The sequence below is a fragment of the Erithacus rubecula genome (assembly GCF_903797595.1).
Source record: "Erithacus rubecula genome assembly, chromosome: 2".
Lineage (NCBI taxonomy): Eukaryota > Metazoa > Chordata > Aves > Passeriformes > Muscicapidae > Erithacus > Erithacus rubecula.
In genome coordinates, this window is record NC_136685.1 from 17,314,809 (window position 1) to 17,329,609 (window position 14,801).

Sequence of the window (14,801 nt, forward strand, 5' to 3'; positions counted from 1 at the left end):
ATTAGTCAGAATGCATGCTAAAAAGAATTGTATCATATCTTGTATCATATCTTTATATGCTGGGCCTGCAAGAGTGGGCAGAGTTGCCAATACAGTTTAAAGATGCAAAGTGTAATGTTGATGTCAGCTTTTGTGACAGTGACTCCAGACAGCAGTTTCTAGGAAAATATTTTTTTGTTTTTCTTGATAGCACAGATGCTTTGTGAGATTTAGGGATCAGGTGATTGAGTTTTGATTGTAAATCAGGAAAAAAAGCAAAACTATCTTTAACATGTACCTAGTTATGTACTCTGGCATATACCACCCTCCTCAGGGCTTGATTTGCTTGTAGTTTTGCTCACGTTTACCCTGCTCAGCTTCATTCCTTATTGTGCTTTTTTCAAGGTAAGCCTGGGAGCTGAAAAATTACCTACAGATTTTTCTGTTTCTAGTATCATGCACTAGAAAATACAATGGGGGGTTTTGTCCAGATCTGGTGTGTCAGGTATTGGTTTTATTCAACTCTGTACTGATGTTAAGAACTGATTCTGCATTTTTTATTTTATTTTATCTCATCTCCTTTATGGAATGCTGTGCTTCAATGTCTCTGAAATTTCTTACTAAAAACCAGAAGAGACATATTTAATACCAGTTCTCCTTTGTGAACCAAGACCAAAAGAGTGTTTTCAATTGATTTTGACTGAAATCTTAAACTTTGCTGGTGTGGGACTGAACACTATGCTCCTCCTGCTCAAAAGCTATTGAAATAATTTTCTAGTCTTGACAAAACCTTTGGCAAAAATCTAATCTTCAAGACATTAGAGGCAAGTGAAAAAGAAATTTGCTTTTCTACAGTTCCATTTTATTTGGATTACATGAGTTAGTGTATTTAAAAATTAGCACAACCATTAGTTTTTAGGTACTTCTAGTAACTAAAATTTTTAGTTTTGACTCCAAGCTTTGAATTTGGGTTGGGACTGATCAGCATTTTTGCTCAAACTCTTGTATGACATAAATGGAGTTCAGAAAATGAAACAGATGCTTAAATTAGGCCAACAAATAAGCTTGTTAATTGTTCTGTTTGATTCTAGCCTAAGATTATTTTCATCCTCTGCCTGCTGCTCCTCATGTGAGCCAAAATGGAAAGATTTCTGCAAAAATCCTGAGTGAATTGCTTTCAGTGTCGAAGAAAACTCCAGATACACACAGAAATTTGTGTGTTTAAAATTTAAAAAAAAATCTCTGCAATAAATTCCTTCTGTAGATAAGAATATGTATTTATACAGAGTTAAACCCACATAACAGTAAGTATGTTGGTCTATGCAATGTTGCAAGATTCAACTAAAGGAACTTGCAAGAAGCAGTCCAAGGTACTGTCTGCATAGGAGAGGCCAAGGAAATGGGACAGCAGTTAATGAGATTTTGATTATTCCTCTGAGTGCAGCTTGGAGGAATCCCCCGAACTTTTGTCTGTTAAACCCCTGAAGACTTGTCTTTTAGTATTTAGAATGGTAACCTACTGTTCTACTTCTCTGTGTTTTGCTGCAGACTTTTTTGGTAGTACACTTGACAGGATAGTCCTTGGAGAAGGAGGATACTACAGGCCATCAGAGAAAGTATAATCTGTGAGATCTTGAATTTGTAACACAGCAGAGAGTTTCTCTTGCATCTGCTGGAAGTAGGCTTGCCTCTCAATGCTTAACATCCTTCTTTTTGCTTTCCAAAGGTGGCAGGCGTAAAATAAGGCAGATCTATGGAGTAAATGTGGAATAAAATGAAAATAAATAAGGGTTAGATGAACAGTGAAATACAGCTGTAAAGGGAAAATGAATGGAGGTTACAGAGACAATAAAAGTGGAGACTCAATTCTCAGAAGCCTGAAAGGTGAGGAATGAAGAATTAATGTTTTATATAGAAAATGAGTGCTGCTAAAAATTTGTTTGAAAGGGATTAGTATATTAGGAATAATGACAGATTACTTCATTAGGCTGCTCTACTAGTTTGGGTTGATTTTTTTTTTTTTTTTTTTTCTTTTGGTGTATCCCACTCAATCAGTCCTAGATACGAGCTTGCAAATATTACCAAATCCAAGGGAAAGTAGAGAGGAAGACAAATTGTAAATTCTTTAGAGTCACAGATTTTTCAAGAATTCTAGGATGTTTATCACTAAAATATTAGATAGTTGTCTTTGCACATGATGTACAAAGTTTCAGAGCTATCTGAAATTGTCAGAATTTAAGAATAATTCTTCCACACTTGGTTCCTTCCACATATTCCATCAGTCACTTCTGATATTACAGTAAGTATAAGGTCAACTTTTTGGACTAACTTACTACATGACAAGTTGTAATTTCACTGGGAATGTAACTTAACAGCTGCTTATCAGTACTGATAATACCTTTTATATTCCTTTCTAAATTGGTTCAATTGTATTTATGTCCCTGCTCTCTATATAATACTGTGTGATCCTGAATTCTTCACTGGATTTTGCTCTCCTGAATCTTTGATTCTTCTTTATTGTAAATAAAATAATCTATTATATATAAATCCAGATGTTTAGTTCAACCATTAGTTGTCTTTCTTACATTTTCTCTCTTCATTTTGTCATCCTCTAAAATATGTCTCAAACCAGCAGAGTAATTTAGAACACTCATTTTCTCATTTTTATTCCCTTGAACATTTGTGGTAATTTTGAGTGGTTAGTATTGTTCAATTTTAAAACTTTAAGCTCTTCAATGTAATCACTTTTCTAGGGAATAAATGTGATTCATTAATTGGATACTGAAGTAATAGAACTTTGTATTATATGCCCTGTTTATTATGTTAGCTTTTAATCAGAATTTATTTAACTCTACTCATGTAAAGCAGGGGAAAACTTAGTCAAACTAAAATCTGACACTGAAGCAAATACTAAAGGGAAAAATATTCATTTATTCATTTTTGTGAACTTACTGTAAGTGTTCTGTTAACTTACAACTTCTAGTAAATAAAATAAATTCCAAGTGCTTGAATGAAAATTAGTTTTTATGAGGTCTTTGCAGTTGTTTGTGTTTAGTTTTATTCATAAATCATGATACAGAAAATAGTGCACATTTTGTGTTACTCTACAAGTAAAAAAAAAAAAAGGGTTTGTCAAGTACTATTTCACTTCTCTATCCCAACTTGAACATAGTTTAGTTTCTGTTCTCAACATGCTGTTATATTCCCCAGTTTTACTGCTAAATTAGTTGAGATTTTTTCCCCCTTAAAGAAAATTGAGCTATTTTTAAAAGGGGTTTTCTTCCTCTTTGTAGTGTCACTTAAGCTATTCATACCACTAAAAAAGTCTGCCTCAACTGATTCTGCAGGTGAAATAGATACTTCTGTTTATTTACTGCTATTCTATTCATTCTAATAGTTTTATTTTCAGTCTTCCTGAATTGTTTAAATGTTAGTGGGAAATGTTGAAGCAAAATGGTGTTGCAGAACTGTGAAAAAAATTAGTTATGCAGGAAAAATTTAAATGTTCACAAGGAACTAACTGAACAGGTGCCCCTGTTTTCTTGGTATCAGACTCTGGTTTGCTCTCCAAAGCCCTGTTAAACATTTATTATTTATAATATTTATCCCTTAGGGTAGAATTCTTTCCAGCACAGTATTCTGGGATGGCCATAGATGCAGCAATGTTGCTGCTGACACTTGCTTACATAGTAGTTAAAAATTCAGGGTTTTGAAATGTCTTTTGGATGAAAAAATTGACCCTTGTACATTTGTGATTAAGTGCATCTATTTGCTAAAATGTCTGTGAGACCTGAAGGGATGCCCTGCAGCCTCCCACAGTCCCTCCACCCCGGTGTTCAGTCCTGGGCAATGGTGAGGGAGAGCTATGACAGGGAGACCACATCAGTTACAATCCCAGCTCCTTCTTGTAGTCTCTTCACCTCAAAGTTCCTCAGGATGAATTCTGGTTTAGAGGTGTTACAGGTGCATCTGTACTAGGTCTGTGTAAACCTTTAGTAATCTGTTCTTCAGAACATATGGAGTGATGATTTTCTTCACTATCAATGCTGATCCAGGTAAACACTGGAGAAATATACTCAGTGGAATATTCTGCTTTGAGGTATTATTCCCTTGACTGACCATGCAGTTTGTTGCAAACAGCATAAATTAGTAAGGATATGCTATATCCATATTTACGCATTTGAAAATCCCTGTTGAAAATGCTCAAATTGACCCTTTCAAAAGTAGATATGTGTTTTCTCTGAAATAAGTCTGCAGAGATTGTTATTGCTGACTCTAGCTGTTTTGCAAATAAGTTTGTTTCATAATTTTTGCCTTAGTACCTGGAAAAAAATATTGTTGTCCTGAGGCCTCCAGAGGCTGGGCAGGAGTTTTACCTGTGTGCTCTCCTGAAAGACATTGACACTGCAAAAATGTTTTTTCCTAGGCTGACCACTTTACTGATTTTTGATGCACAAGCCAGTTATGTGTTTCTTTCCTGACATGTTGAATATCCATCATATTAACTTTTGGGGTTTTTTAAGCCCAATTCAGGCAACAGAATGGAAATGTTGCCTGTGGCAGCAGCTGCTTTGTCATAGTGTTGTAGAGGCATACACAATGATCATTTAAGGGAAAAAAAATTAGAAATAAGTTGTTTTTCTGTGGCACCTCTTTGTTGGGATGCTTTTCTATTTGTTTGTAAAGCAGTTTAATTTTACTGCATGTAAAAATAATGCAAGAGTCCAAATAAAGCTCAGTTGTCTTTGAGGTTCTTGTCCAAAATAATCCTTTGTTTCTCAATTCTCATTTCTCAGCAGCTTTTTAGCTAAAATGTTCACCTTGCCTTCTAGGTTTTTTTAGGAAGCTGCGGTTCTCATTTCGCTGCATCTTTCAGAGTTGGACTCTGAATTAGATCTCAATGTCTGAGTATTTGGAGGGAAAGTGTAACTTGTGTTTCCTGCAGCAGACTTCAGTACACTGTAAAATAGACAGAGCTGATGCCATTCACAAGCATGGCTGTTTTGTAGAGCACTTGGGCAGGGAACAAGAATTATGGGTTCCAGGTTGTACTTGGTCTGATCTCCTGTCTCTTAGAATTAATGTTCTGATTATCTGGTAAGTAAGATTCTGTCTTTAAATTGGAACCATTGTCATGCAAAGAAGGCATGATATTTGAGTTCTTAATATGTGAGTTTTTCTGGTGGGCTACCTGGCAGCTGCAGGACAGTCTGCTGAGTTACCAAATGTGTGGTAAACCATTTTTCAGTGCATGAGAGCTTTCAGTCTAGCAAAATCTTTCCATTTACAGAAATAAACAGTTGTCACTTCTGTAATTGCAGTTAAGCAGTAGTTAATGCTTGCTTTGCCCAACACTTGTGGCTTAACTACATTTAAGTGTTTGCATTTTGCTTTTTTCTTCCTTAGTCTGTAGTGGAGGACTTGGAATTGTTCATTTGTAAAAGTTCAGTATGTTTATTGATAAAGGTTTTAACTATCTTTTCAGCATAGAAGAAGATAATGGAGTTTTTTCATGTATGTGTTTGAGTGGATATTTTAAATACTCTTATTTTTTGCTGAGGTGTTATATTCTGTAGGATTTGATTTTATTTTTTTATACCAAAGCTACTAACTGCAAGCTTAATTGAAGCATCCTGAGTTAGACGATAACAAAATAAGGTAAAATGCAACATCTGTAATTGCTTGTCTTCTGTTTATAGATTATTTAAAGAGCAGCCCTGAAGTTGCCACACACTTTCTGAGTGGCAGCTGTGAATTTGACAATTGTCTTGTCCATTTCTGAAAACTGTAAGCCTTAGCAGCTGTTGGCACACTGAGGAAGATGGTACTGCCTGGTTTATCTGTTTTCCTTTTTAGACATTATCACCATCTCTCCTATGCTGAAAACTGTTCTAAATGAAAACTTCAGTTTCTCTAAAATTTGTATTTTGCTTCAAAAGTAACATTTTCTTTTCATTCACCAATATGTGCTGCCCACCTCTTCTCTATAGTATTTAATGTTTAACATTCAGTCATCAGTACAGAACATAGCTGAACATGTTACAAAGGGTGATTTGAGTAACCTCTGCTTAAGATTATAAAATCTGAATGAATGATCACTACAACCACACCCATACATGAGAAATGAAATAGAAGTAAAATGGGCATATCACAAGGATAGAGTGAATGTTGGGGAGACCTTTTCATTGCAAGGTATGTCAGCTCTGTTATAATTGGCTCTAATTAATGCACTGTATTCAGCTGTAAAAATTCTTTTACCTTTAATTTCAGTGGCACTTGAAAATGTGAAATTTCTTCTTACCTTTGAAAACATCAAAAAAATTGTTTACGATCTAGATTTTAAAACTGAAAATTGAGTGATTTGTGTAGGAAAGGTGCAGACACATCAACAGGCATAAAAAGTCCTGATCTCTGGCTGAAAGGGCTCTTAAAGGGTTAAGTGGTCAAACCAGATTTCATTGTCTGTAATTAAAAATACATCTACATAGATCAGCACTAAATATCAGTTATATTTTCAGCAATATGCAAGTAAAATGATGGACTTAAATTAATGTGGTCAGAATCAACATGAAGATTTCTTATCTATCCATTCACTATGTGGTGGTCTGGATATCTCTCAATTTCACTTGGGAAAAACCGGATTGTGGGAGGTTAGTTGTGATCACATGCAGATTATAGTGCATTAATTTTCTTTATCCTGTTACATGTCTTCATAAAGTATTTTCATCTCTTTTGCAGATCTAATTGATATATCTGTGCAGTACAACTATATGAAATTTTAAAATATCCATGGCAATGCTGGTTGGTTTCCTCACATTGTTATGGGCAAAATGTAGTTGAACATGTAATTAAAAGTGCATGTCATCAATTTTATTATCCACACTCATTTTCAATTGCTTCTAAGTTTTTTCCAAGTTGTACCTTAGAACTTTTTGAAAGTGTGTATTGCTAAATAAGATTGGCAATACTACAGACAAAACAGCCAAATTTAAAATAAATCAGTGAATCGTTCCAGTACCATGTTCTTGTTAAAACACATTTAAAAACTTAATGGTAGTTTAATGTGCTTAATGTAGTGATTTTTGTCCTAATACAAGAAAACTCACTACAAATGGGCTTTTATAGGTAGGTAGTTTTCATAGATTGACAACACAGTAAGGATGCAGGTCATGCTTCCAGCAGAAGATAGGTGCAGCAGCTAGTCCTTTATTCTGCTGGGTTGCCTTAGGGAAAATTTGGTGTATAAAGGGTCAGCCAATGCATCCTTTTAGTTATAGTTCCAGATTTTTCTTTACAAAAGAGCAAGCAGGTTCAGTCATCTGCCTTGTCTATCTGATGCTTGTTTTACTAAAAGTGCAGAGTAAAAGCTGATTAAACTGTTTGCACAAGGAGCAAGAGGAATTTGAGAGGAAGATATCAGCTGAGAATGACAGTTTTGTTGTATTAATGGCGTGAAAAAAGATACTCTGTCATTTTTTTCTGTTATCTGCAACTTCCTATTTTCTTTTCCTTGTGTTGTATAATCTAAGATTAGATGAAATTCCATCTCTTGGATCTGGGACCAGCCAGGTTAAATCCAGTGTTTTAGGAATGGAGGAGTAAAGCAAAATCTCAGATAAAGTAGAAGCATGCATGGTGTGCAGTGCAGGGTTAGGAAGGTTGCTAGTGGCTGCCTAATGTTGGGCTCACTTACCCAAGGCTGCATCTATCTGTGCAACCTTCTTTCATCTATTCCCTCTTTTACAATCTGAATTAACACAGAAGAGTGAGGAAAACTAAGTCTCTGTGAATAAAATGGATCAAACCCAGAAAGGTTTGAAATATACCTCAAAATTTGATTAAAAGCAAATGAGTTTAGATATTGGTGCCAAAACGCTTGATATATTTTATTTAATAGTAAAAGAGGCAAAGGAAAAACGAGAAAGGAAAGAAAGGACTAGAAAGAGGAAAGAAAGAAATAGAAATGGAAAAGCGGTGTGCAGGGATAGGGGGACAGGGAGAGATTTACAGGGGTGAGGTAGACACACATCAGCCTTCCAGGGGTCCCAATGACATCTCGTGGCTCCCCTCTATCTGGTCTTCTTGATGGTGAGACTGGCCTGCCACCTGCTGCCACCACAGAGTATAGAATCAATGGATTGAAAATGTTTATAATATTGAGGTGGGAAGGCCCGCATGCCTCCCCTGGGGAGGGCAAGTTTGACATTGTCCCTTGCATCATGTTGCAGTGCTCTGGTGCAGGGTCTGGGGACCCCTTTGGTGGGCCATGTCACCCCCTTCACCTTTCTGGGGATGAAGGGCTCCCACAGATGAGCACCCCTGCACATCAGAGGATGGACATTCACTGCCTTTCACCAGAGATTTTTTCACCACACACCCAAAACCTCTCTCCCCTTTGGTGTGAGGGTCTGTGCAAGCCTGCAGCTGATAGTTCTGGGATTGTGGTCACCATCCCAAAGGTGCTGAGCTTGATCTTTCTGTGAATGTTTTCTTCTTCTCCAGCCCAGACCTCAGTCACTTTTATCTTACCTCCATCAATGTGCAGTCTGAGGCCCCATTCAGGATTTGGGTGGTTTTCTCTGTAGCATTTATACAGTTTTGCTGTAATAGGCAAGTCTTTCATGAGGAGGTTTAAACCATAAATGATAACATTTCAGTCTCCAACCATCCAATTACTCGATTCATGCTGAAAGCAGAACAAACTAGAAAACTTGTCTAGTCATGGACTTCTGATAAACTTCAAGCAGTGGGACTTCAAATGGGCACTGAAGATGAAAACAGAGTATCAAATGCTTTTAGATAGCTGAAGTTTCAGTCTTAAAATATAAAGAAATTTCTTGATTAACCTGTTGATACTAAAGTTGTGATCTCTACCTTTAGGTATATTGTTGCTCTAAGATGATTGGGAAGTTGCAAAACTTGTTTACAGAAGTGTTACAAAATTATGAAAATAGAATCCTATTCTCATAAAATGACAAGTATTCTTTCAATCTTACTGTTACTTCTAGTAATTTATTAGGGCTAGAGTGCATGTACTTAGCTGAGCTGCCCGTGCTGACTGGCTTAAATATGCTGCTTTTCATAGACAGAATAAGAGAGGAGGACTGATTTCTTGCATTCCTTTCTGTATAGCATGAAGTGAATCAAAGGTTAAAAGTATATGCTGATTAAATCATCATGGCATAGAGTTGGAAAAATGCATAGCTATAGACTTGGAGAAAGTTTGCATCAAAACTAAGGCTTATGATTTTTGGTGCACCTTCAAAAAAGATACATAAAACTCCATATGAACAACTCAGAGGTTTCAAACTAAAGCCTTCTAAAATTAGTGTACATCAAGGTCTATGGTTGTGTTTCTGTGTGTGTGTATGCAGAATGACTGCTACAAATTGCTAGTTAATGGCAGATTTTGGACTCAAAATATGTGATGGATTTCAACTAAAGGAAACCAGAAGGAATATGGTTTAACATATTTTGGTATAGATTATATCCACAGAATTAAAATGTCTTTCTAGTTCAAATTCTGATGGATTTTAATGTTGGGTTGTTTATTTTGCTATTCTGTTTCTGTTTTACAGTGTTATGTGGGAACCAATGGGAGATGGTAAAAAGATTATTTCACTGGCTGATAACAACATATTAATGTGGGATTTGCAGGAAAGTTCTGCCAAAGCTGTGGTAAGAAATTTTGTTTTAATAAATTTTCTTTTAATAAAACATGCTATACTTAAATACAGTGCAAATAATAACATTCTCTAGTCTAGAATTCGCTGATCTTTTAACTATTCCTTCAGAAGTATCTTGTTGCCCATAATGTAGGTGGGGAAATGAGTATTCTACCACTGTCTTAAATAAAAGTAATATTTTAGTATCAGTTGCTAGTGGGTAAATGTTTTCTTTGTTCTAGAGTTCCCCTTACTACTACTGCTTTTATAGTGAGGAATGTATAATAAAGCAGTGCTGATTTGGTGAATGTGTACAAGTAGAAAAATTGATTAGTAATGCCAAAGGCTACTGAATTCAGATAATGGTGTAGTAACTCATGTTGGCTAATACCATGCAGCCCTTTATTTTATTTACAACTCTTGATTGTATAAACATAATAGTAAGTTTCTCTATTTGCTGTGTACTGCTTTGAATTCCTAATGTTAGTTTAGTTTAGCAATATACAGTTTATTAGATTATTTCACTTATTGTTAAAAATGTTTTATTCAGGAACATATAGAAAAATGTGTAGTGGCATAGATTTTTGTCTGATTATGCCATATCATAGAATGTATATTGAAAACTTTGAGTGATTCTGTATAGTAATTTAGAGCAGTGTCTGTGCTTATAAATGGAAACTTGTTGTGTCAAGGACATTACTTTCAATTGATTTGTTGTCACTTTTAACTCCTCAGGTGAGGGTTAATTTTTTTTCCTAGATCCTGAAGAATCAGTTATTTCAACTTAGCCAAGATGCTGTTTCCATAAACATCCCTGTTGGTAACATCTGACTCTGTGCAAATATATGATGCCTTGAATTATTAGTATCTTGCTAGATTTCACACAGTAACAATGTAATATAATATACTTTAATACTTCATGTTTGTAATTAAGCCCTTTGGGTTCCTTCTTTAGATGAGAAACTTTAGCTTCTTTTTTCACCTGCAACTTCAATTGATGTTATGTTGCCTTCCAAGGCTTCACATTAGTGTTTGTTTTTATCAAATTGATGTTGAGAGTTTCTGACAGTTTGCCTCCAGGAGCTTGTCTATGGCATTGTGTCCCCTGGATTTGCATTACACCTGCATTAGTCAGTGTTTCTTTCCTAATGTCTGCATAATACACAAACCTTTTTGTAATATTGAACAACTACTTTGGGGCTGGTACTGCTTCCATGCTTTAGGTAATCATGTCTCTTTGAAGTATTGAGACTCTAGGCAGCTTAGCATTTTCCCTTTCTCCTACTTTCACTCATGCAGTTCTGTCTCCACTTGCTGAGATTCTTTTGAATGTTAATTAGCATTTTCAGTGTTCAACCACTTTCTCATAACTCTCTCAGATTTTTTCTCAATTCTAAACTCTCTGAAATGTCTCTGCCCATGGCAGGGGATTGGCATTAAATGATCTTTAAGGCCCCTTCAAACCCAAACCATTTTATGATTCTGTGATTTCCTTTGGGATACTGTCTGGTATATTATCAGTTTCTCTATGTGGAAATCTTGTAATGAATGCCAGATTTTATGGAGTTCTTATTCCTCATTTTATATTGCTTGGGACTTACTTACTGGAATTTTGTATGTTGTATCTTCCTTATACTATTGCTTTTCTCAAAACTAAACCCCCATTCTGTTACTCAAATATTTATGCAGATAACTACAATTTCCATTTTCTTTTCCTCTCATTGTTAGTATTATGATCTGCATAATTTTGGAGAGGAATAGACTATCAAATTTTTAAAATTCAGCATGATTTCGGGAATCAGTATTTTTGTCCTCCAAGCAACATTCAACTTGCAGATCCTTTCAGTATTGCAAGTAGTGTTCCTTATGAAGAATATTTTTTAACTGATACTTCTAAAAAACTGCATCAGATGTTGATGGCACAAAAGGGCTGTAGAAGGCAAAGTAAGTGATAAAGGAATTAAAGAAATTTAACCTGTGACATTTGTTACGTGGTTATATTTTTTATATAAGGAAATGAATAAAACCAAATGTGAAATTCTGCATCAAAGAAACTGCTTCACCTAATGAAGCAGATACATCAACCCTTGACTGACATCTTTAGATAGGAGTATTTAAAAATGTTTTCTAAAAACCTTTGTTTGCAGAAGTTAAGAATATTGTTCGGATTTTACAATCCAGCTCTCAGGAGGCTTGATCCTGAGACTGACTGATCCTCTGTACTTCCATCTAAAATAATCTAGTATCTCATGTGGTTGCACTGTAAATAAGAATTATTTGTGATTAAAATTTTACCTGAGAATAACTGTTTAGCATAATCAGTCTTCTGCTCCAGCAGTTTTGAGTTGTTCTTAGATGATACTTCAATACTTCATACGCTGCTTTTAAAATGAAGTTTGAACTCGACTCTCAGAAAATATATCTCCATATATTAAAATCCTAAGCCCAGTGAATCACTTCTGTGATGACTGGAATTCTTTCCATTTTTGAGTGTTGAATTTTTGTCTGCTACAAATTTGTCTTAAACATGTCTGTGGATTCCTGAGCTCACTGGAGTCCAGCCGAACAAGACTGGGGAAAGCACAAGCTTCTCTTTAAGAGGTCTGCTGTAACCTTCACATAATGAAAATTATGGCAATTAGAATCATAGGCTTTTCCAGGCCTAGAAGTAACTGTGGAACATTTCTGAAATCTCTGAAGATTACCTCCTTACTAAGAGATCAACTCCCTGTTAACCTGTATATATGGCTGAAAAATAATAACTTTTATTCTGTAGCAATTTTATATTTGCAAAAAATATGTAGGGCTGACAGTTACAAAGAGCAGTAAAGAAAAAACAAGTAACATTTTATTATACAGTTGGCTTTCTCTTCAAAATATCCCAAAACCAAATGAGTAAAACCCTCCTTCATGAATCAACACTCTAGCCCAACTTTTGCTGTAGTATTTACAATGTGAGAGAAATCTGTGAAAGCAGGTTGGTTATAAAACAGATATCATTAGTAGGGATAAGCAGTAAACATATTTTCTATTGGGTTATCACCATGTACAAGGAGTATTTGTAGGCTAATGAGCTGTTGGTGAAACAGTGATTTCTTTCTGTGAATATCCTGTTTATAAGGGATTGTTGCATGCATAATATATCATAATTCTAAAAAGCACATTATTTGTATTTTAATGTTTTTACATCAGAATGTAAAGAGAGACTTTCCTGAGATATTAATAAAAAGCTTTTTTTTTTTTTTTTAGCCTAGAAAACAGATATGGAAGAGCCTAAAGCAAATAAATCAGGTCTTGCTGCATTAAAAAAGGGACATGTTAAGGCAAATTAAAAAAAAATAAACCCCATAACATTTCCTTTATATGCAGATACCGAGAGGTTATGTAAGGGACAAGAAAAGTTGTCTTTATTGTTCTTAAGATGAAAGGTTGTCCATTTTTGGAATCTCTTAGCCACCTGATGTCTCATCACCTAATGTGCTGTGGTTCAAGCAGGCAGTGACTAAGCAGGATGTGGCTGTTATTGGGGAAATGCCCTTGTCTGACCATCCAGGAGTCACTCTGGCAGTCACACTCCCGTGGCCAGACACTTTGGGCAGCTCCAGTGAGCTGACAGGTCCCCTCTTGACTCCCTGCATCCCCTTCTCACACATACCAGGTTTCCCATAGCAGTGGGAAACCTCTCAATCCTTTAAGCCATTTAATCACAGTCCAACAGCAAAACAGCCTGGGCTGATGCCTCTCATGAGGGACCATGAATAAAGAAAACCCTGAGATTTTATAACCTCCCAGTCTATGCAGCAAATGTCTGGGGTCTTCCTTCTCAGTCCTCTGCTCCTGCTGTGACTCTATGTCCAGTCAACTAACTGGTGACACAGGTCTCTGTGCCTTTTGTTGAGCAAATAGTCAACTCTTTTTCCTGGCCTCTTGCTATAGACTGTTAAATAAAATAAAAATGTACTTCTGTATTGATTAAATCAAGAGCCTAGGATTAAAATAATAGAAATGTCAATGTATTTTAATTGTTGTTCTTTTTTGTGAAAAACACACAATAGTGTTCAAGTTGAATAATATCATCATTGTTAACTAAAAGTAAGATCAGGTCCTCTGTATCTGCATCAGGTAATAGAGGTAAGGAGGTAGTCATTACACTGGTGCATTACAGATCTTCCTGTTTTCACACCACATTTCAATTGCTTCCTCTTTTTTGCATAGGTACATATTATAGGCCATTTTAATGGCAAGAGGTAAACAAAATGTTGCTCTTTAAGGACATTTCATGTTTATGGAAGCTTATCTAAAAATCGGGTATAATAGATGAAAAACCAAAAATGTGTGTCTTTAATGTATCAGCCAAAATTTCTGCTTCTCTGCAGTGATCAAAACTTCAGTCTTATTTGGTTCCTTTTCTTTATCTGCCTGTGATTTTCACATTGTTTCATTAAATTTAACCTGAAGAATTTTTCAGTTCCTATGCATTCAGAGCTTATTGGTAATAAAATGATTGGTGTATTCATGCTTGGGATAAGAAACATTTGCTAACTGTAATTTACTGTACAGTTCAGTGGGTTTGTTTGGGTTCATTTTGGTTTTGGTTTGGAGTTTTATTTTTTATTTTCTTTCAATATTTTATTACCTACTTGTTTCTTCCTTATAGTATTCAGTTTGCATGTGTTTACAGTAAGACAAGCTTTTCCTGTCCTTTGGATCACTCCCTTTATTATTGTTTTGAGGACATTACCTTCTGGAGTGAAACTAATCTTATGCTCACTGCATCATTACCTTTTGCAATTAAATTAGCTATTCTTTGCCATTTATAATCATTAGCTGGACCCAAGAGAAACCCAGACAATCCACAAGGTCTGGATAGAGTCTGCTGAGAAGATGACAGTTAATATTTCTGTGTACAGATTTGAGGTCAGATGTCAACAAATTGCTAGAACTCTTCCTTGGGTAAATGCGGTATGTTTAGCATGGCAGATGAATGCAACAGAATGAAATAGAGATATTAAAATCCAGGTATTTTTCTGGTTTTTATATGTTTTCACAAAGGCGATAAATAGAGGTGTGGTTTTGATAATTTTAATCCAAAATATTATAATTATATTCCTTTTAGATTTCGTGTCCTGTCTGGATTATTTGGCAGCATTCATGTGG

At 35.5% G+C, this 14,801-nt stretch overlaps 1 protein-coding gene across 3 annotated transcripts in view; it reads left to right on the forward strand.

Moving 5' to 3' along the window:
• Positions 1-14,801, forward strand: part of EIPR1 (EARP complex and GARP complex interacting protein 1) — a 242,999-nt gene that overhangs the window by 207,489 nt on the left and 20,709 nt on the right. For all 3 annotated transcript variants that reach the window (XR_013773217.1, XM_079297500.1, XM_079297501.1), the window contains one exon: positions 9,558-9,657. Coding sequence is in view for 2 of the 3 variants with exons in the window: in XM_079297500.1 (XP_079153626.1) it covers positions 9,558-9,657 (100 nt within the window). In the remaining variant the exon portion in view is untranslated. The remainder of the gene's footprint in view (positions 1-9,557; positions 9,658-14,801) is intronic.